This window comes from Physeter macrocephalus, chromosome 11, assembly GCF_002837175.3.
Source record: "Physeter macrocephalus isolate SW-GA chromosome 11, ASM283717v5, whole genome shotgun sequence".
NCBI classification, from domain to species: Eukaryota; Metazoa; Chordata; class Mammalia; order Artiodactyla; family Physeteridae; genus Physeter; species Physeter macrocephalus.
Window position 1 is genome coordinate 168,522,807 of NC_041224.1, and position 22,989 is coordinate 168,545,795.

At 45.6% G+C, this 22,989-nt stretch overlaps 1 protein-coding gene across 7 annotated transcripts in view; it reads right to left on the bottom strand.

The window, feature by feature from the left end:
• FOXN3 (forkhead box N3) overlaps positions 1 to 22,989 on the bottom strand; it is a 239,605-nt gene that overhangs the window by 172,172 nt on the left and 44,444 nt on the right. For all 7 annotated transcript variants that reach the window (XM_028496301.2, XM_028496297.2, XM_028496296.2 and 4 more), the window contains exon 2: positions 13,242 to 13,378. In XM_028496301.2, the coding sequence (XP_028352102.1) occupies positions 13,242 to 13,378 (137 nt within the window). The remainder of the gene's footprint in view (positions 1 to 13,241; positions 13,379 to 22,989) is intronic.

The window sequence follows — 22,989 nt, forward strand, 5'->3', positions numbered from 1 at the left end:
TCCCTCCATCCTAGGAACTGCAGCGGCCGCGCTGTCTCCGGCATTTCCCAGCGGGAAGCCATCTCTGCATTACGTTCGGACCATCTTAGGGACTGCGTGGTTTGGAGAAGAGAAAGAAATAATTGATGTTGAAATATACATTTGAAAAAAGACCAAATGGTCCAGGTGAGACAGAGGCATCCCGTTTCACCAGGATGACGCCGCCCGGCAAACACCAGCAAATACTGACCCGATATAACCTAACCCGTGGGGGGATCCTCTAGGTGCTAGGCGTGAAGAGGGAGCCTAGATCCGGGGCTCAACACGGCCGGACTGACAGACAGAGGTTTGCGATTCATCACCGCCCGGAGAGAGAGGATGCCCCGGGCTTGGTGCCGGAGGGCTGCGGTTGCACATTTGGAAAGGGGGCCGGGGAACACCCACTGCTCTCTGCTCAGGGCTCTGGGCGGGGAGACACCAGCCCTCTGACACCAGCTGGGTGTCCAGCCATTCAGCTCAGCTCCGACACCCGACCCCCACAATAAGCTCCAGAGCCCAGGGGTTAAGGGCAGTGCCCTCCACGAGCTGCCCTGTCTTCAGGTGCCAGCCACGGGCTTCGGGCGCCACCCGCACTTCTGACCAGCTGGCTACAAATCTGGGGGTTCCCACAATTCCGGGGGGGGTTCAACAATTTGCCAGAACAACTCACAGGAACACTGAAAGCATCACTCTGCTTAAGATTACAGTTTTTTTTCTAAAGGATACAAGTCAGGAGGACCCGCCAAATGCAGGGACATACAGGGTGACGAGGAGTTCCGTGCCCGCAGCCCTGGGAATCAGGGTGCATCCCCCTCCCGGCACATCAGTGTGTTCCCCACCAGGAAGCCCCCCAAGCTTCCGAGTCCCGAGTTTCATTGGGGTCTTATTCTGTCATGGGTCACAGGACAGCTTGCCTGCCCTCTCCCCTCCTGGAGGTCCGGGGGTGGGGCTGGGTGTTTCTGGACTGGCTGGCCCCTCCCCGGAAGCTATCCTAGGACCTACCCTGAGCCACCTTATTAGCATAAGCTCAGGCGTGGCTGAAAGGGGCCCCTTATGAACAACAGCAGACACTCCTGTCAGGAAATTCCAAAGGTTTTAGGAGTTCTGTGCCAGTAACTGGGATAAAGATGAGATATATTCTTTATTCTACCCCTTTGATAGATAAGCACCCAACCCCGGGGGCACGTCGGTTCTCTAGCAGCGAGAGAGAAGAGCTAAGATGCTGCGGGCCTGGGGAGACCGAGGCCGTAGAGATGAAGCAAAGTCTGTGGAGGTCACCCCAGCAAGACTGGCTGGTGGGTCCCACTGAGGGCTGGCAGGGGGGCACATGGGATCAGGAAGAGGCCCAGACATCTGACCCTGTCCTGGGCAAGGTGTGGGGCAGGAACAGCCTCGGGGAGCCGGGGAGAATCCAGGGTTTCATCTGGGACGTGCTCAGTGTCAGGCCCCGTGAGACATCCCGGGTGCCGAGAGGGCTCAGCAAGGGGACACGCCTGTCGGGAGCTCAGAGGATGGTCTGGGTCTCAGTTCATCTGGGATCCTGCGGAGAGACCCAGGCTGCACCGTGTGAGGGAAAAGCCAGCAGAGACAACGTGGGAGACACCCCCAGCCCGCCGCAGGAGTGTGGGTGCTGCCCTGGGGGGACATGGACGGGTCAGGACCGTCATCGGGGGCCTGGGGCTGGCAGCCTGGAGGCTTTGGAGGCCTAGACCAGCACAGCTGCCCAGAGCCGTGGGTGGAAGGTGAGGCCTGGAGGCTGATCCAGAGGACGGTTATTTCCAGATGCTTGGCCTGAGAGGGGACAGAAACGAGGCAGCCGAGGAGGGTGTGTGGTCAGGTGGGTGGGCTCTTCCTCTCCCCTCCCCTCCCCTCCTCTTGTTTTACCCTCTTCCTTCCTTCCTTCCATCCATCCAACCACCCGTCCTCTTCTTATTTCTTAGGACTGGACATATCAGTACATAAACGCTGATGGGGCCATCCCTGAGGTCCCTTTACGCAGGGCCTTGGGCCGTCCCTGAATCTTGGCGGTTTTGGTAATCCGGCACAGTCCTGGTCTGTGAGCTGTTTAAGGGGTAAAATCTGAAAGACCCGGGGGCAGGGTCTTTCTGTCTGTCTTAGGGACAGAGCTGTCCCCTAAGCCTCCTGTCACCCAGGAGCCGGGCAGTGTGTTTTCCTGCAGAATTGAGAGGAAGGTTCCGGAGTCGACAAACTCTCTGCAGGGACTTTCTGCCACCAGGAACCTTGGGTGTCCCCGCAGCCTTGTCTCTGAGGATACTGACAGTCTGGGGACCTCTTCCAGTGTCACGGGGCGGTTGTGTGCTCACGGGCACCAGGTACCATCCTCAGCACTGCTGACGCAGCAGTAGACAAAACAGAGCTGCCCCCGCCGCCCCCCAGAGCTTCCGTCTGCTTCCAGGAGCTTCCAGCGGCTCACGAGGGAAGGGCCGCTTCTGTCCTTAGGCCCCTGTCGGGGCCGCCTGATGAGTCCTTGACCTGAGCCTTTGAGGAAGCTCTGAGACTCAACACAGCAGCAAGTAGGGAACCTCGGCCTGGACCGCTTTCACATCCTGTTCTTGGTACCCGCTCCTGTGGCTCCGCTGAGTGGCCCCGGGCCCTCACCGGCCCACCGCCTCCTGGGGGGATTCGCCTCAGGGCATCCTGCTGACACTGGGGCAGGGATGCCATCCAGGGAAGGCCGAGGAGGAGAGGGTCAGGAGGGGAGGCACCCAACGTGTCTTGTCTTGTCTGTCCGCAGGCACCCTGAAGGCAGTGTTCTTCATCTTCGCCTCCCTGTGCGCCTGGTATTCTGGCTACCTGCTGGCAGAGCTCATTCCAGATGTGCCCCTGTCCAGTGCTGTCTACAGCATCCGGAGCATCAGTGAGAGGCCTGTCCTCAGAGGTGGGTACCACAGTGGGGTCCAAGCAAGGACTCGCAGCCCAGCTGCTGTGGTGAGACTGGGCCCTGACCTCAGCTCTGCCCCTACTGGCCATTTATGTTGATGATGATGGGGAGGGGAAGGGGAGGGGGAGGGGAGGGGGAGGAAGAGGAGGAAAGGGGAGGGGGAGGGGAGGGGGAGGGGAGGGTGGAGGAAGAGGAGGAGTAGGAAGAGAAAGCCACTAAACTTCTTCTACTCATTTCCTCTGAATGTTTTTTTTTCCACTCAATTTTATTCTTGCCAAGCTAGATGGGGGTGGGAAGTGGTGTGTGTTTGCGGTGGGGGCGGGCAGGGGGGGTACTAAGTGTGTTAGAGAGATATGGGTGGCTAACAGACTTTGACCAAAACCTTCCATTGAAAAGTAGATAAACACACCGTATACATGTCTCTACTTGGACTATTGTGATTAAGCAACTCAATCTAAGAAGATAAGGATTAAAAAATGTGTCTAAAGGGTTTATGGATGCTGTCTCCAGATGAACGAAAAATCAGCAAGAGTTAGCAATTAATGTGGGATTAACGTGTGACGCTTCTCACACTCTTCCTGCACCTTTCACATACACAGCAGAGTCTCAAAGATGGTTTGACAAATAACGTGATGTGGCCCTTACATAAGAAAAAACGAAAGGTTAAGAATGTGACCAGAGACGGGGCCAAAACATGTGATACCACAGAATAAGGACAGCCGTTTGGCTCTTCCACAGAGATTTATACAAAGGGTGGGTGTTGCTCCCGTTAATTCAGTGGATAAACAATAGGGGGAAGGTCTGGATGATTTGATGGACAGCTTTTGGAAATGATCTTCTGCTTGGCAAAACACCGCAGTGATAATTTTCTTCACACGGAAGGAAATGCAAAGAAGTGTCACTAAAACAAGAGAGGTAATTATAGGGCAGGAATCAAAATACTGGGTGACACAGAATGAAGAGTAACTAAATTAGTCCCATTATGGCCTTGAAATCTGGACTTAACAATTTCAGGAGAAGAATCTGACCTCTCATTTCTGAGTAACAAAGCCATGCATATCTTCCCTGTGTTTTGTTTCCAGCCTACACTGTGGGCTTGGAGAACTACAAACACCGCGCTACCAAGAGATATTCCATTACTCTCCTGTGCTGGCAGCTCAACAGACTTACAAACACAACACTGCAAGAGCTGGAAGGGATGACCTTGCAATTCTCCCAGCCATAATGAAATCTCTTCATGGGACACTAGCAGCTGGTCATCTCAACTTGACTGGCATCCCAAGAGTAGCTGGTTGACACACTACCCAAACACTTACCCACCCAGTTACCCATCCACCCAAACAGTTACCCATCCATTCAAACACTTACCCACCCAAACAGTTACCCATCTACCCAAACACTTACCCAGCCAAACAGTTACCCATCCACCCAAACACTTACCCACCCAGTTACCCATCCATTCAAACACTTACCCACCCAAATAGTTACCCATCTACCCAAACACTTACCCACCCAAACAGTTACCCATCTACCCAAACACTTACCCACCCAAACAGTTACCCATCTACCCAAACACTTACCCACCCAAACAGTTACCCATCTACCCAAACACTTACCCACCCAAACAGTTACCCATCTACCCAAACACTTACCCACCCAAACAGTTACCCATCTACCCAAACACTTACCCACCCAAAAAGTTACCCATCCATTCAAACACTTACCCACCCAAACAGTTACCCATCCACCCAAACAGTTACCCATCCATTCAAACACTTACCCACCCAAACAGTTACCCATCTACCCAAACACTTACCCACCCAAACAGTTACCCATCTACCCAAACACTTACCCACCCAAACAGTTACCCATCTACCCAAACACTTACCCACCCAAACAGTTACCCATCTACCCAAACACTTACCCACCCAATCAGTTACCCATCCACCCAAACAGTTACCCACCCAAACACTTACCCATCCACCCAAACACTTAACCACCCAAATAGTTACCCATCCACCCAAACACTTACCCACCGAAACAGTTACCCATCCACCCAAACATTTACCCACCCAAACACTTACCCACCCAAACACTTACCCACCCAAACACTTACCCACCCTCCCAAACAGTTACCCACCCAATCAGTTAGATTGGTGGATGGGTAAGTGTTTGGGTTTCCTGGTATGTGTCTGGCATTGTTAGATACTGTTCGGTTGGAGAGATCTTTTTTAAGTGAGCCCAAATCTTTCTTTCTATAACTTCAACTCACTGGACCCAAATCCCTCCTAGCAGAAGTTGAAGACGGCTGGCATGCTGATCTTCTGAAAGTATTCTCTCCAGATCACACATTTCCAGCTCCTCTACCAGCCTCACCGCTTTTCTCATTATCTTAAAGTCCCCCTCCCACCTGGTCAGAAACATCGCAGTGAGGTCTAGTCTACACTGAAAGTGGGAATTACTGGTCATCATATCACTTGTTCAAACAGTCACCTTTTATTAACATAACATGAAACTACTTACAGTACACTTTTAACCAACATTAATTCACAGCTGACGCACTTATAGTACATGAATTCTCCCCACCCCCATTCTACCTTCCTCAAATCTTTTATGAATGATGGGTTCTACTGTCTAATCTAATTATATTAGGCCTCTACTTCTTAATCCCCCTCCCTTTTAGTCTATAGAATCCAGGAGTGTTTAGTGTAACCAGAAGCTGGAGAAAGAGGAGTCTTAGAAATGGCAGTGGTTGGTTTTATTTTTCTATGGTGATGAAAAATTTGCCGATTTTTGGATAACTAATGAGAACCTACTATATAGGGAACTGTACTCAATGCTCTGTGGTGCCCTAAATGTGAAGGAAATCCAAAAAAGAGGGAAGATATATATGTGGCTGATTCACTTGGCTGTACAGTAGAAACTAACACAACACTGTAAAGCAACTATACTCCAATAAAAATTTTTTTTCAATTTGCCGATTTTACCCTGCTGCAAAACAGAGTGTGCAGTCTGTTCTCTCATGTTGTACATCACTGATTCCATGCGTTTTTGACAGCTCTTTCATATTTCTAACATGTAGATCAATTTCTCTCCCTCTGAGAAGGTGAGGGGGTTGACAAACATGCAGAATGCACGTTGGCCCCTAAGATGATCTGACCAGGAATCTGCCAGGTCCTCCGCTGGCTATTTGGAGATGCAAATAAACAGGAAGCAAATCCGTAAAGACCCCGAACTCCTGCTGAGTCCATCAACACTTCAACTTTCTAACCAGTAATCAGGGACACAGAACCCCATTGTTATCCATTAACTCAGTAGTTAGATCAACAGAAATTTATCAGTAGCAGATTTAAAGAGATCCTAACACTTCTGCTGACAGAATACCAACCAGGGACTGAGGGCACCTCAAGAGTTCAGAGGACGAAAAAGAACTCAGCTTGGCTCTCTCTTAGCCATGAGTTTCACTCCGCACCTGACTAAAACAGATATAATCAGCCCGGCTGCTTAAACATTCAACTTTCAAAGTGAGTGTGAAAACAGGATGAAATTAGATGACTGGGCACTATATTCATACGATACACCTAGTACATAAGAGCTCAAAGATAACAGAGACTATTTTCCATTTAAATAAAATAACGGAGGATGAAATGAGGATGAAATGTACAATGGACAGCATACTGCAGGCAAAATGCTGAGATTAAAAATATTCCGAGACCAAATCAGAAAATAGAATGGAAGTCAATAGACAATATGATCTGATAGGCAAAGAAAATCATAGCTAACTAATGGATTTTTAAAGCTCACACTGTAAATGGGCATTGTTTTTTTATATGTAAGCGTGAACCCCTACAATTGTAAGCCTTTTTCTATGATGTCTCCTCCAATTTTTTAACAAAACAAAGTTTGTACTTCAAAGTACTATTATTAGAAAATCTTGTCATTCAATCCCATATTCATTTTACCACATTAATTTAGCACATCCTTCAATATATTTAGCACAATGAAGCTTCACAAAAGATTTTTAAAATTTAAAAGAATATTGTCCTTTAAAAAATTAAGCATAATGTTGCAGTTTAACGCATATGCTTTCAGAATACCTAATACCTCACCCTTTTAAATTACACTTACACAAGTAAGTGTATTGTACATGAGGAGCTTTTAAAAAACTATTCATGGTTTCCATCAAATATGTTGCTTACAAGTAAATATAAGGCGTGTAATGTGTAATAATGATGTAACTAATCTAAATCCTCACATTCATTCTTTATGCTTGAATGAATTAAAAGTTGCAATGACACAACAATCTAACAAACTCCTTTCATACAAGTTGAAACTGATTTTATTGTGGCTTTGCAGTTCTTCTGCCAACAATGAAATACATACCACTTTGAATAACTGGAATGAAAGATGTCTTATAAGTTAAAAAATTATTGGATGCTATCCAGGCAATGAATAAGCTATTCCTTGCTGTGTGCAAATTCAGCATTTTAGTGGGGGAATTAACATGGTTATGTTAACAAGCTTAACATTGTAAGGATTTTCTAATCTTTTAATTGTCTAAAAGGATGAGTTCCCTAAACACCCCACCTTCCCTACCTCCTCCCAACGCAATCCCTCATCTGCCATCATCAGGTCTCTCCTTCGGCCAATGCTTACTTACCTGGTGAGGAATCCCTGATGATTTCCTTAATTCAAATATATACTGACCGCTCCGTACAATTTCTATATCCTTAGCAGTACTGTTCCGCTATGTAGGCATTTTTAAAAATTATAAAGAATAAGCTCAAAGCACATGAATAGGGCAGCAGGCAGGATAAAAATAAAACCTTTTGGTGAGTCAGCACTAAAATCAGCCATTTTCATTAAGACCCTTAATATCTGAAAGGCCAAAACCTTTGGAGAGGTCATTAACGTATCTTCTGCGGCTCATTAAACTGCTCTGAAGAAGCAAACAGAAACATAAGGAGCTAAATGATAAGCTTAAATGTTCGGAATTTTCTTTTAAAAAAAAAAAAAAAAAAAAAAGGTGAGAGGGACAGAAACTTTCTTGAAATGTTTTGACTCGGTAAACTTTAAGGTCATCCAAAAAATAAATCTTCAGACCTAGATCAGCAAATAAAAGTCTTATGAATTTTTCTAACTTTGTACATGTTAGGCTACAATACTTTATATAAAATATAAAGTACGTTGTCATTATTTTTAAAGATATTTAAGCAAAGAGTGAACGGTGCTTTGGGGAACAGAAGTCCCTCAATCAGGGTTTATGTTCCTCTAAAGCCCAACCATGGCTGCCGCATCGCATAGACCAGAGGCATATAAGATACTGAGATTTCTTTGGCGGTACCAAGGAAGCATAAAACTATAGCGGCTCTGGCTCCCAAATTAGGTATATTTTACTAAATTTCCCTTCTCTGAAAAAATGATCATCCAGGAAACTCTCTATAAACCATCCTGTTTGAGTCATCGTAAAACCTGTTCCCGCCTATGGTGAGAGACGATTGAAACTTTTTTTCTGTAAACGATTTTGGATCGGTGCCTATCCCAGAGAGGATGCTACGTAAGACCCTATACATAACTTTTGAAAACAATCTGTTGTCATAAACATTGTTTTGGGGTGCCCACTATTTAAGGGGTATGAATTGAGTATTGTCAAGTTTAAGGGCCCCCACTATAAAGTATCAAAATCATAAAAGCCAAGGTCACCCACTGGGGAGCTGTTTATTTAACCATCAGACACGGAGAAAGATTAGAGAAGGGAAAATCCCTAAAAAGTTGGTGGGAGTGTAGATTGGAACAGAGTCTAAAACTGGAAGGCAAATTGGCAAGATCTATATCAAAAGCATTAAAATACGCATATCCATTAATGAGAAATCCCACATCCACGAAAGAGGGGCATAGGCAACAAAACCATTAAACCAGATAACAGGACTTTTCTGAAGACGTATGGGCATGAAACCCGACTACACCATCCTCCCTCCTCTTTCCAGACTTAGAGTCTGAAGGTCACACTGGCAAAAGCTGGGAACAAAAAGAAGTCGATTTGGCACAGGCAGCTTGGCCTCGGGGCCCCTACCAAGCACAGCTGAGCGCCATTTCACAGAAATAGAGTTCCAAGAACTGTAAGAGCCAACTTACAGCCAAGCCCCTTGTATGGCTCAGCAGATCCTAGGGAGAATGAGGTAAAAGCAAGAGCTCCTGATCATCAGCTATCAGCTCTTCAGTTGTCTTGTAACATGAGAGAGACAGACTCCAAATGGGTCGGGCAAACTGCTCAGCGATGCAGTGATTCTTACTTTCCATTACAACAAAAGGGACGTGGTTATTTTAAATTGATAAACTCAACTAGTCTGTGCATCGGGGACTGCTTTTTCTTTCACAGAAAAGTTACAGAGACAGTGCAGAGAGTTCTCACAGACCCAACACTCAGGTTGCCCAAGGTTAACATCTTAGGTTACTATGGTACATTTGTCACAACTAAGGAACCAACACTGATACGTTGCTATTAACTGAACTGCACACTTTATTCGTATTTCACTCGTTTTTCCCTAACGTCCTTTTTCTGTTCCAGGAACCTATCCAAGAGATACCATTACCCATTTAGTCACCATGTCTCACCATGTCTTCATAGCCTCTGGTCTGTAATAGTTTCTCAGACTTTCCTTGTTTTTGATGACCTGACAGCTTTGAAGACAATTAGTCAGGTATTTTTAAGAATGTCCCCCCCACCTTGGGGACAAAACCTTGCCTAATGTTTCTCTCTGATTACAGAGAAGTTAGGGATTTGGGGCAGGAGGACACCAAAGGTGAAGTGATAGTATCTTGACATCGTTATCACAGGTACATCTTGTCAACTTCACATCACAGATGCTGTTAGCTTTGATCACCTGGCCAAGGTAGTGTTTGCCAGGTTTTCCACCATAAACTTTCTTTTCCACCCCCTTTCCACACTCTGCTCTTTGGAAGTAAGTCAGTAAGTGCAGCCACTCAAGGGGTGGGGAGTTAAACTCCCACTCCTTGAATGGATGAACATCTACGTAAATTATTTAGAATTCTTCCGTACGGGAAATTTGTCTCTACTCTCATTTACTTATTTGAGCATTTATTTATATCAGTATGGATTCACAGACATGTAATTTATATTTGGGCTTCCATCCCAATGCTATGTTATCTATTTGTTGTTCATATTGTCCCAGCTTTGGCCACTGGGAGCAAATTCAGGTTGGCTCTGGTATGCTTTTTACATCCTTGTTTTCTGAACACTTCCTTACTTTCTGCTTCTGCATATTTTTATTAGTGAAATGCCTTACTTAAGAAAAGGGTTGTGATGGGATGAATTTTGTGTTCCCCCTCCAACATACAAAAAAAAATTCACATTAAAGTCCTGGTTACCAGTACCTCAGAATGTGAGGTTATTTGGGAATAGAGTCATTGGAGATGTAATTAGTTAAGATTAGATCATACTGAATAGGGTAGTTCCCTAATCCAGTATAACGGATGTCCTTACAAAAAAGGGAAATTTGGACACGGCACACGGGAAGAACAAAGTGCAGCACACAGTGAAGATGAAGGCAGAGATCACGGTAATGCTTCTAACAAATATTCAAAAGGGTGTACACTGGAAAACAGAGGCACAGGTCTCTGTGTGGCAGTACTGAGCATCATATTTGGACGTGAACAAGGTTTGGGGGTCAGTGTTTTCAGATGCTTCATTTTCCCTGCAGAGTTTCCAGCCACCTGCAGCTTGGTTCAGAGCGCTACTTGCCAAGCACACCTGCAAGTACTAGCAATAACCACCCATCTAGTATAATCACCATCTTCAGCATGCTAAGTACCAGCTCTGTGAAATCCAAGCACTTCCCAGGTGCCCCTCACAGCAATCCTGCGGGGCAGACAGGTGATTCCCTGCATCACAGAGGACCCAGCCAGATCGTGTCAGGTCATCATTTGTGGTCGTCGTTTAATGACACGCTTTGGCCCACTTCCACCTTCCCTAAGTCACGTCCACAAGTGGCCCGATGGCTTAGAACGGAACTGGCTACATCACTGTCAACTATACGAATATTGTACAATCATCCAGCATTTAGGACCCTTAGTACAGTTTTACACACTACAGGATACTGAAGCAAACTCTAAGCTTTCAGATGAAGGAACCACAGTCCCCGGGAAAGAGAAAGTGACTTGTTCTTAGAGTTAAGACATGGAAGAGGCAGGCTAAAATCTGGTCTGTCTTCTCACTCCACATCCAGTAACCTTTATGGAGGTGAAATCTAAGCTCCCGCATGGGTAGAGGCAGAAATTTTTTTTTTTTCCCCTCAGTCAACTGGGAGAAGAGGAACTGGATGTGACAGACTGGGATCTGAAGTTTTCGTTTGGAAATTATTTTCATTACAAAAGTTCCAGTTCATCTGCATTTTTATTCCTATATTAAAAAATCAAATGAAGTCATTAGGCTTAGGCCAGCTCATAAAGCCTCTCGCCTGAGTATGCATTCCTCTTGCAACCTCTAGAGCTCTACTATAATCCTTCAAATTATTAAATAATTACTGTGTTTCCCCTGGGGTCGCGTTTGGCAACAAAATACCGGTCTAAATGAACCAGTGATGTGACCCAGTGAATAACACTTATGTTCTTAACTTCTTAGAAGCAAAAGGATACGAAAGACTTCCGAGGCACAAACTGGGAGGAAAGTGAAGGGTTTTCTGTGGGGTGTGGAGGGTTAGGGGAGCGGAATGACAAAGGAACATGAGAATCTGGGAATTATTCCAATAATGAGGGTCATCCCCTCCCCCATCAACCCTGTATATCAGTAAGTCTCCACTCCAAACCCAGTTTTCTCCCATTTCAGGAGTGGTTACGGCCACAGGGAGAAAACCAAGCATATGGCTCTGCCCTTCTGGACATTTCTACAATGCTTGCTGGGCTGCTTTGGAAAACCCATTTTATCTCCTACAGCTATATGACCTCAAGTTGTCATTTCCAATAAAGTATGCTTCCACTGATTTTTATGAACATAGACAAAAGCTGCTACAACCTTTTTTGCCCCCAAATCTTTCAAGCCAACTGTAGTTGCTATGTAGGGTTATTTGTTTCTAAGGCAACAGCCCATATCTAAGTACTAATGGCCTGTCCTTTTGCCAGGCAACAAACAGCCTTGTGATGCAACTGCACCTGTCTCGGCTACGTGTTACTATGGAGATGCTGCAGTTGCTATGGCTACCATCACGCTAATCGCCTAGCGAAGGCAGACATACAGCAGTCTTCTCAGAGAGCCCAGCTGTTCCTCCCCGTCTCTTGCTGAAGACTGATTGTCTAAGGCCTGTGATGGAATGCTTCTCAACTGAGATGCACAAGAACTTCATTAATGCTGTTTCAGAGGATCACTTTGTGCTCCCTTCTGCAGAACAAACACCAGACTAGGGAAAGAATCTGCAACCACACAGACTGTGAAACTACCGACATCTATGAATTCACGCCTTTCCTCATTGACATAAACTTGTAGTCCAAGGATCATTCTCTTAACTGAGTGGTGGACAATAGAAACATCTCTATACGTTAAAGAAAAAAAAATTTTTTTTGTAGAGTTGAGGGATAGATTTCAAACCAAAACACTATGCAAGAGAAAATCAATTTTAAAAATTGGTTCTGTTTTAGATGGCTATTTTTTTAGGCTCTGACAGTAACCTATTTTTTTTTAAGTGACAGGTTGCATATCCTCCCCTCCAATTCTACCTCTGTAAAAATGGCACCCGTGACCTCACTGTCTCAAAACAAATGGGCGTGTGAGGGGCAATCCTAGTCTCTACTGTTCTTTGCTGTTTTCCTCGAAGAGGCAAACACCAAGTAACCACAACAAAACGATCACTCTGGAGCACCGTCTACAGGGAGACGGGGAACGGCAACAACTCTGTGCATCCTTCAGTGAAACACCTGGAGACACTCTGGCTTGGAGGATGGGAAGTTGGAATCGCTTACCCGACACATTCTTGGACTCTCATCCCTGCAAACGGTCACGCTCTGAGATGTTAAAGCTGACAACTTTCCTGTGTAAATGTTTCTACCCAGGAAGACATTATTTCACCCGCCATGAAGCCTTCTGGAAGGAGACACGTTCGTCCCAAGCAGCAGAAGCGGTAAGGTTTGCAGAAAAAACAATTGGATATGCCTCCAAGAATACTTAACGTCTTTCTCATTCATCTACAGTTATTTTTAAAATCCTACAGCCTATTAAATTAGTTTCAGTGCCTGTCTCTGCCAAAATAATGCAACTTCAGTAGACAACAAACAAACAAACCCCAGAACAAAAAAAGTCTGAATGGCTTACCTTTGATATGCCTGAGGAGAGGCGGGAGGTGTATTGAACACATTCGAGTGTGGGTGATAAGGTGTCTTTTTCAAAGCCTGAATTAGATTTTGTCTATACTCTGGGTCTATGCACCACAATGACCCTTTCCCGATACTCTGAAAAGAACAATAAAATACAAAAGTGATTAATATAGAGACAGTACCTACTGTGCAGTAAGTAGATGTATAACTCTCATCATAGTTACTTATTTTGAAAAGCCTCTCACTTCTTTGTTAACTGTCTGCCAGCCTTAACTACTGTACTACTGTCCTCTGACAACAGAACACCAGGCAATGCGCTTCTGTGTATTCACATTAAGTTTAGCAAAATGAATGTTATTTCCAGGTGATGTTGCTAAAATAATATTGTAATGTTCATATCCTACTGACCAAAACCCTCAGCTCCCTTATTATTTTTCAGTGTCAACTTTGAAAAACATGTATTCCCTTTAAAAAGTGAGTTTTAAATTTGTCGGGTATCAAGGGTTGAGAGAAAAAGAGGGCAGAAACACCCTCAAAATTGTCTCTGCTTTACAAATTCGAGGGTTATGTTTTCAAACCATATTACATCGGTGCCACTTTACAAAAACAGAAAAGTAACCCACTTGTTTTTTCCTGCTTCACAAAAGAATGACATTTAAGCTTCACATGGAATTCTGCAATGACCTTCCCAAAGAAACAAAAGAACTCAGGCAGCAGTGGTAAACCTTAGCCAGAATCCAGTACTTATTTTTTTGATATCCTCCATTCTGGATTTTGCTCCAGACCTGAATCTTCAGAAGTCAGAAACTTTAAAATACAAATTTTATCCAACTGGTTCCATGGAAAGAGGGAGACTTGCTCGGAGGTCCACTTTCAGTTGGATGCTTTCGTTCTGGGCACACAGCATTTTATCTAACAAATGTAAGACCTGCCTCTGAGGCCCGCTGGATCTGGCGGCAGGCTGATATGATGGGCAGTCACTGTTCTGGCTGCTCGCTTTCAAGTGACCGAATGTACCCAAGCTGCTTGATAAGGTCATTTGTAAACATTTACTGATTTGGAGAGAAAAGAAGTCAAATTATATAAACCCACACCCACCCCACGCTTCCAGCCAACAACTCTCTAATTTTCACAACTATTATACTACAGGAAGATTTAGAAAGCACACATGAAAATCATTTAACTATTATGCGGGGGGGCAAAGTCCAAGAAAATCCCTTAGAAGGAGGACTAAAAATAAATTATTCCTAAAATCTTTAAGTTTTAAAAATTGGTATTTCAGTCATCAGCTTACCAGATAGTTTACTTACAAATGTATTCACAGAACCCCTTAAAATTCTTTACTAGCAACACCACCAGTGCACTCAGCACAGGGAATTGCTCAAAGCCAAGGTCCCGGGCTAGAGCCTCTGCTCTCCCTCCCCCGCTGCTCCCCCCACCCGCCCCCCAAGTGCAGGCCTGACCCCAAACACAGCCCCAGTCAGGCCAACCTGCCTGGGCTAAACACCAAAGCTCCCAGTTTAACCACCTGGATGTTTAAAGAAATGAAAGATTTCAGCTTTAGAAAATTCAACGCCCTTACGTGGTCTTTCCTTCCATGCGTACATTTTCAAGCCCAGAAGGGGGGCTAATGACACTTTCCGGGTAAAGCAGGCAGGCCACCAAGGATCAGCCCTGCACCTTCCATTCTGTCCTTTGGAAAAAAGCTGTGCAGCACACTTTTTAGAAGAAAGCAAAAGCCAAGATGCTGAGCAGCGTGGGGGAAGACCAGTAACTACGGAATCTGGGTAACGTAAAGCAAACCACAAAAGCCAGTCAACTCCTCAGCAGCAGGGGTCCTGGCCTGAGTCCATCAAAGGCTCCCTGTCGAGCTCTGTGCCAGTGGGACTCCCTTTCCAATCCCCTTGAAGACAAGGCTCCCGACTAGCTAGCTGGAGGGCCAGGGCCCATGTGCAACCCAAACGTTTCTGCAATGAGATTACCCTGGTTCTGGGAACCACACGGGGCTTCTGTTTTCATCAAGGTGGCTTTCAGGGTAGGGCCGTTTAATCTTACAAGGAATAAAAATATGACAAACAAATGAAGGGAAATAACAATAAGCCAAGGAGGCGGTTTCTCCTAATCCTTAGCATCTTGTTTATTATACTCCACTACTATTTACCAGAAGAAAAAGGGGAAAACCCCGCAGGATGGGGGTGCGGGGAGGATCACAAGGTAAGTGATCAGGTACAAGAGGCAGGCCGAGCTATAGTAAGAACGGGAGTTCTAAAGCCAGACACATGTTTCCTGTGCGGCCTTGGGCAAATCAGGGTCCCCTAGAAAGTCCAGGCTTCCTCAGTGGCAAAATAAAGACCCCCCCCCCCCTTAGAGACAGGTGTGCGGTCCAGCATGACAGGAAACACCTAGAACAGTGGAGAACGTACAGGGATTCGATAAATGGCGGAAGGCGGAGGGGATCACGAACAGCTCCTTTTGGACAGAAGAAAGAAGGCAAAGCTGGCTGTACCATGCTTTCCATATCTGATTTTCCCATCATGAAAGAATCACCAAATTCCACCAGAGGCAGTGGGTGGGGCCTCCAGCAAGCGGACCTTCCACGTGAGGACTAAGTATTAATCTACTGGAGAGCCACTGGTCCCAGCTCAGCAAGTGCGCTCTGGAGAGCTTTCCTACTTTCTAAGACGCCCCACTTTATTTCCACCACCACCCCCCATCACCCTTCTATGAACCCCTCACTCCATGTTACTTCCCCCTTGCTCAGGAAGCCAATTCCGACTTCCCTACTAGAAGTTTTCTCTTGCTCGGGTCTTCGCACAGTGATCACCAAGCTAAGGTTTAATTCCAAACTTGGTCAGCACGCATTCACAGTATCTTCACTGCAGGCAATGTGCCTGAGCTTGGGATCATCACGGTTCCTACCTTGATCAGTTCTGCATTTTACGGAGAACGTGGTCTGGAACTGTGTGATAGATTTTCACAGACCGAACACTAATTTCAGTATCTCACACTCAGCATTTCCAGAGAGGAAAAAAAATAAGCCAAAAAAGCATCTTCAGGACACACCCATGGGGACACTGTAGATCCCTCAGATCCCGCCAATGATTTTCTAGTGGAGAGCTCTAGGCAGAGCTTGGAAGGAGCATGAAAGAGGCTGGCACCGCATCTTATTTGCAAGCATTCCCGTTGGTTTCGTGTAACAGTTCAGGAATAGTAAAAAGGTTGACTTGAAAACTTTAAAAATGGAACTATGCAGAGCAGAGAATGCTCAAGTTTATTCGGCCAGGAAAAATTACATTTAATGCCCGTAACAGGGAAGAAAAGGGTGTAATTTGATTAGAGTTGTGTAATAAGTTTGAGGGTCAGAGCTTTTAGAATTATCTGCATCTCATCTAAAGAATATGGATTTCTTTTTTTTTAACCATAATTACTGTGAGGCTCATGCACCACTAAATGTTAGGGAATTCAAAATAATAAGGGAGGAAAGATTTCTATGCATAGACACGCTTTCATCTTTGAAAAATATTTATATATATTTATATAGGTAAAAGATTTTTACAAAATATATAAACATACATATTTTCTATCTTTATATTTATAAATGTTTTTATATATTACATATATATAAATATATACATATTTAAGACAAAAACATGTCTGTGAAGGAGGGAGAGGTGAAGGAAGATCTTTCTTACATGAGCACGGGCGTGTGTGCACACACGCACACAGAGTTTGAGAAAACTAATGTGAAAAGGAAAAAGGAGTAAAAACATACGGATGAAGCCAAGTTGTTGTTGTTGTTTTAATTAAAAAGCACCTGGGGAATAACAGACAAGTCCTTGTTAGCAATAAAAACATCAGTGCATAGTAGGAAAAAAAGACCAGGAGAACCTATATTGTAGAAAGAACTGATTAGTGAGAAGGGTTTTAAAAAGAGAGAGAGATAAGAATAACTACTAAATTAAATCTTCAATCTAACTTCTAAGGATAACTGGTTTTTCCCCGAGAGGTCTGGATCCAGGGGCATCCCTGGCAGCCCATGAATTTCTCCCTGTTCCCGGAGCTCTGCAGACCCACACGGCAGCACGGGTCAGTCGGCCGAACCTCGGGCCTTCACTGCGGGTCTCTTCACTAGGTTGTCCCAGAGGATAAACCGTATTTTAAAACATTGTTTACAAAATGTGGCCCGTGATACATTAACGGGGCATGCAGTCAATGTAATGGGTCACAACCCGCACTGCCTTCATGGAACAGACTAGAACCAAATAGAACAGCTTAGAAAGCATCTGTACTAAAGTAATATCTTGTGAAATGTGTGTGTGAGTACACCTGCGTGTTGGTGTACAGTGGATCACAAAGTAGCATCCACTTCTTACTGGGGATCTGGGTCCAAAAAGGGCGGTAAACACTGTTCTAGAGCAATGGTTTCCATTTTCTTCCTTCTCGTCCCTTCTGAGGGATAAAGCCCTTTCCCAGCTGTAACGGAGGACTCCCTCAACGTGACCCCCAATTCGCAGGGGAGGGACCATGCTTGGGGAGGGGGGTTAATGAGGCAGGACCCATGGCAAAATGGAGCAGGGAGCTGGATACGTGTTTCTGGTGACTCCGAAACAATGCCCCCCACTTTTTTTTTAACTCTTTATTTTGTACTGGAGTATAATGATTAACAATGCTGCGTTAGTTTCAGGTGTACAGCAAAGTGATTCAGTTATACATATACATGTATCTATTCCTTTTCAAATTCTTTTCCCATTTAGGTTGTTACATAATATTGAGCAGAGTTCCCTGTGCCATACACTAGGTCCTTGTTGGTTATCCAATTTAAATATAGCAGTGTGTACACGTCAATTCCAAACAATCCCTTTTGATGTTTCTGATATGCCATTTCCACGGATGTTTCCAACACCACCCACCCTCTTCCGTTCCCTCACCCATATGGTACCCACTGTATGCCAGGCACCATGGGGGTACATTAGTGAATACAGAACAATACAATAAGGCAACTGCTCTCTTGAAGCTTGGATTCTGGAGGGGGAAGAAGACGGTAAGTAAGTCAAGAAATAAATAAGCAGGATCATGACAGACTGTACTGCCTGCTGTGAAGGAAATAAAGAGAGTGGTGAGTTGGAAGACAGGAACTTGCTGCTGTGTGAAAAATAAAAGGGTTGGGAGCGGAAGAGGACCTGCCGGGATCTGTGATGAGCTGATGCCACAGCCCAGGCCCGACGCGACCAGGTGGCAACAGTGACGTTAGAAGAGAGGGCAGCTTCGGGATGTAATCTGGAGAAGCAATGGGACCTGGCGATGGATTAGAAGTGGCAGGTAAAGAAAAGAGAAGAATAATGGCTTGATTTGAGTAACTAAGTCAAAGATTGGGAGGTGGGGGGAAATCCAGTGCTCAGGTGAACATACAACCTTTGAGCCTTTGTATTAAGAGCTACTGATTAAGGTACTTGAAGGAACTTGCTGGACATATGCCACTCCCTTCCCTCTGCTGTCCCCTCATGACCCCAAACTTTACAGCAAAAGCTTACGAACACAGAAAGGTAGATCTGAGGTGGCCTGGCTTTAGAGGTTTAACATTAACTGATTCTTCTACAGTAGGCACTGGTAAACATTTCCTTAAAGGATCAGAGTAAATATTTTAGTCTTTGTTGGGAATTCCCTGGTGGTCCAGTGGTTAGGAGTTCGCACTTCCACAGCAGGGGGCACGGGTTCAAATTCTGGTCGGGGAACTGAGATCCCACGAGCCACACGACGCAGCCCAAAAAAAAAAAAAAAAAAAAATTTTAATTTTTGTAGGCCACACGGTCCCTGTTGCAACTATTCACCTCTGCCGTGGCAGAACAAAAGCAACCACAGATGTAAATGAACAGACACGGCTGTGCTTCCATAATATTTTATTTACAAAAGCACAGGCCACTGTTGGCTGGTCCCTCTCTACAGCTTCTGCACTTGAACCCAGGGTTCAGACTCAAAGCTCCTGTAGTTTGGGAACCTAAAACCAGGTAAGGGGAGTCTTCAGGTGCTAAGAGAGTCGGGCTGGGTCCTGTGGGAGTGGGGAGGGGATGCCAATGATGATCTAAGTCAAGTGCTCCAAGGCAGGAAAGGGGCCCATCTGCAGGGATACGGGAGGGAAGAGGTACGGACGCTCACTGGAGTAAGTATACCCATCAGTGATGAGTACACGTATTAGTATTGGTTGAGATGCACCTAACGCCACTGCTTCTGAAAGTCAATGTGTGCGTCCAGTTCACTTTCCCTCTCTGGGTCTCAGTTTCTCATCTATAAATTAGGTGGCCAGACTAAATCATCCCACGGGCTCCTAACTCTATGCTTTGAGAATGTGTTACTACAGATTACTTAGTATACACACACCTTCAATTCCCCATCTCCTTCCCAGCTTCCCACCACTACCATTTTTCTGTTCTGGGCACTTCGGGCAAGTTACTTAACTCCTCTGAGCTTCAACTTCCTCATCTATAAAATGGAAGTGATACAATAATACCTGATTCACAGGACTGTTGCAAGGATTAAATGAGATAATCCTATGCGTGGCACATAATAAAAGCTCCACAAACATTGCTCTCCCGATCACGATGGTAAAATATTAAATAGCCAGCTTTCCTTGACATCAAGCTCCTGACACAGGCCCTGCCCTGTGTGGGGGAGTACTTGCCAAATTGTGAAATAATGCAAATTTCATCTTAAAAAAAAAAAAAAAATCACACATGGTTATTTGTTTTCCACTGTCTGATGGTACTTTCCTTGGTCCGAAGGAAGCATTTTATATCAGACGTACTAAGGTAGAAATGAAAGGATCAAAATAGAGCAAAGCAAAGACGTGGGCACTGGAGCGATACCAGGAGGGATACGAGACTCTGAGAGCGCTCCTCGCTTTGAGTCACTTCTTTGTGCATCGAGGCCCCTGGGTGCCAGGACCCTGTGGCAACCCAGTACTTCCCAAGGGAGGTCCCCACCCTTCAGACCTTAAACCTGCCACCTCCTGAGTGGAGAGGCTCTACCCTCCACGCTGCCCTGGTACAGGGTGGGGAGACAGCTGACTTAGGGAATAGCGCTGTTGTGCCTCATTTTGAAGCAGGCCATTTAACAACACCTGTAACCATGACGCAAGGCAGGGTCCATTTTTTAGGGTGCAGAACCTCCAGAGGAAGACACACAATACACAACTATAAAGGACTGCACAAGCTGGCCAATGCAGTGTAGGTTGGCAGAGGAGGGAAAGGATGAGCCCTGCGGGGGACAAAGGTGCTGAAACCTCACACTTGTGCACATACACACACACAAGCACACAACACACACACACACACACACACACATATTCTGTCAGGCCAGCTCCTCCTACGGACCCACCCAATGCCCACGACCCCTCCAGCTACCCCCCTACCCCAGGCTGCCCCTGCTAGAAACTGCAGCCCCTTGGAGACTGTGTTCTCCCCATCCCTCCTCTTACTTTCCCATCAAAGACCCAGGACAGAGTCCGGCCTTCTGAGGTTCTTGCTCCCTGGGACTGTCCACAGTGAGAGGCAAACACTCCTCACTGACTCTGACCAGTGAGGGGGCAAGAGGCAATGCCAGGGCTTCCCAGGGAGAATTCCAGAATGCAACCCCGCACGTGGCTCCCAAGCAACAAAGGGATCCGCCAGCGTGGATCTTGTCGACACCTCTACCCTACTGCGGTGTTACCAGGAATAAACCTCTTGTCCTCTCTGACTGCCAGTTTCCTCACCTACATACTAGAGGTAAAACAGGCTTCTCCCAGTCTTGTTGGGCTTAAAGGTGATAACATATAAAATGCACCTAACACCATACCCAGCGTGAAAAAGACACTTAATTTAATTCTACTTCCTGTCAAAGGACGTCACAGGAGAAGTTGGGTGAAACTGGAAAAAACAAATAAAACAGAGAAAAGTTATTCTAACAAGTGCCAGTAACATCATACCACAAGATGCTTAGCAAGTGAGTGATTCCTAAAGGCCCTTTTTGTCCTAAAATTCTATAATTTATAATCTAAAAACATCAAGGGGGATTTTTAAAATTTAAAACTGTTAAGAAAAGGATCTGGGGAATTCCCTTGCGGTCCAGTGGTTAGGAATCCACACTTCCAATGCAGGGGCCATGGGTTCGATCCCTGGTCAGGGAACTAAGATCCTGTAAGTGGGTACAGCCAAAAAAAAAGAAAAAAGAAAGTAAAAAAAAAAAGAAAAGGATCTGAAAAATTAGCCAAATACATGAAACAGAGGAGGAGAGAGGGAAAAAGAACAAAACTGATCACAAAGAATTTTTTTCTAGATACATCATAACAAAATAGACAACTACTCCAGAAGAAAGATATTTTTAAAAAGAAATCACATCAGACAGTTGGATTTCCCAAACTGTTTGCAGTGTTTTAAATGTCCCACTTTGCTTTCTAAATATTTTGTTTGTTTGTTTGTTTTCCAAAAGCAGAAGGAGGAATGGAGGGCTTCCCTGGTGGCGCAGTGGTTGAAAGTCCGCCTGCCGATGCAGGGGACACGGGTTCGTGCCCAGGTCCGGGAAGATCCCACATGCCGCGGAGCGGCTGGGCCCGTGAGCCATGGCCGCTGGGCCTGCGCATCCGGAGCCTGTGCTCCGCAACGGGAGAGGCCACGGCAGTGAGAGGCCCGCGTACTGCCAAAAAAAAAGAAGGAGGAATGGAAAGGAGATATTACATACCTGGTCCAGACAGGAATCCCTCTCTCAAGACCCTGGCCTGGTGGGCCTCAGTCTAGTTTCATTCCGGGGAGCAGTCCTGCAGGCGGGGAGGGCAGCCCCAGCACCTGGAGGACCCGCCCAGCTTGTGGGTATCAGGAGCTGGACACAGAGCCCCTGAGATTCACAGCCTCTGACTATTTCGAACTCACTAACATTGCATCTTCTGAATATCAGACACACAAATCTCCTCCAATCCCGCAATCATCTTGCTATTATTTTACAGATGTATTCTAAAAGCTAGGGAGATGGAAACCAAGATGAACGTGTCACTTGTACAATATTCAGACACGTGAGCTCTATAATGAGGCTTTTCCACAAGCGTGCCTCGGCTGTCTCTGAAAGCCTCCCTCCCTTCACCAAGCATCCATGGAGACGGGGACGAGGGAATGCAGGTGGCACAGGTGGGGAAGGAACTTTTTAGGCATGAGGAAAATGCTTCGCCTCTAGTGGAGAAGCGGGACAGATTGTGTGTGTGTTTAATCGGTGCAGGAAAAGTCAATCACTTCCTTGCATTAACGCCTAAATAAAACCAAAATAGCCCCAAGATCTGCCTAAAACCAAACTGATCTCTAGGACAAACCTGGCAGGTGAAGCTGGGTCGCGGTGGGAAATGGCAGAAGGACACCAGCTGACTGGAGTTTACAACCAATGGCTCTTGCTCTGCAGGAATCTCTCCTCTATCTCACTCACTACGATGCTGACTTCCACCCCCATCACTCGAATTTCCACCGGGGGTTAGGAGAGGCCAAAGGGAGGGAAACCGTGAAGCACATCAGCTCATGGAGGCTGGCAAAGCTAGCAAGCGTTTGTCTGGGTTGAAATGAGTTATTTTTGGTACTCTCTAGACTACTGTTTTCCAACTACCAAAGGCAGTCAAGAGCTAGTGCACTACCAACAATCAATAATAAAATGATCACCGAAACACCTAAAAGACATTTACTTAAAAATACTGTCAAACTCTACGCTGGTAAGTTCTAACAAAGAAAAGGGAACAC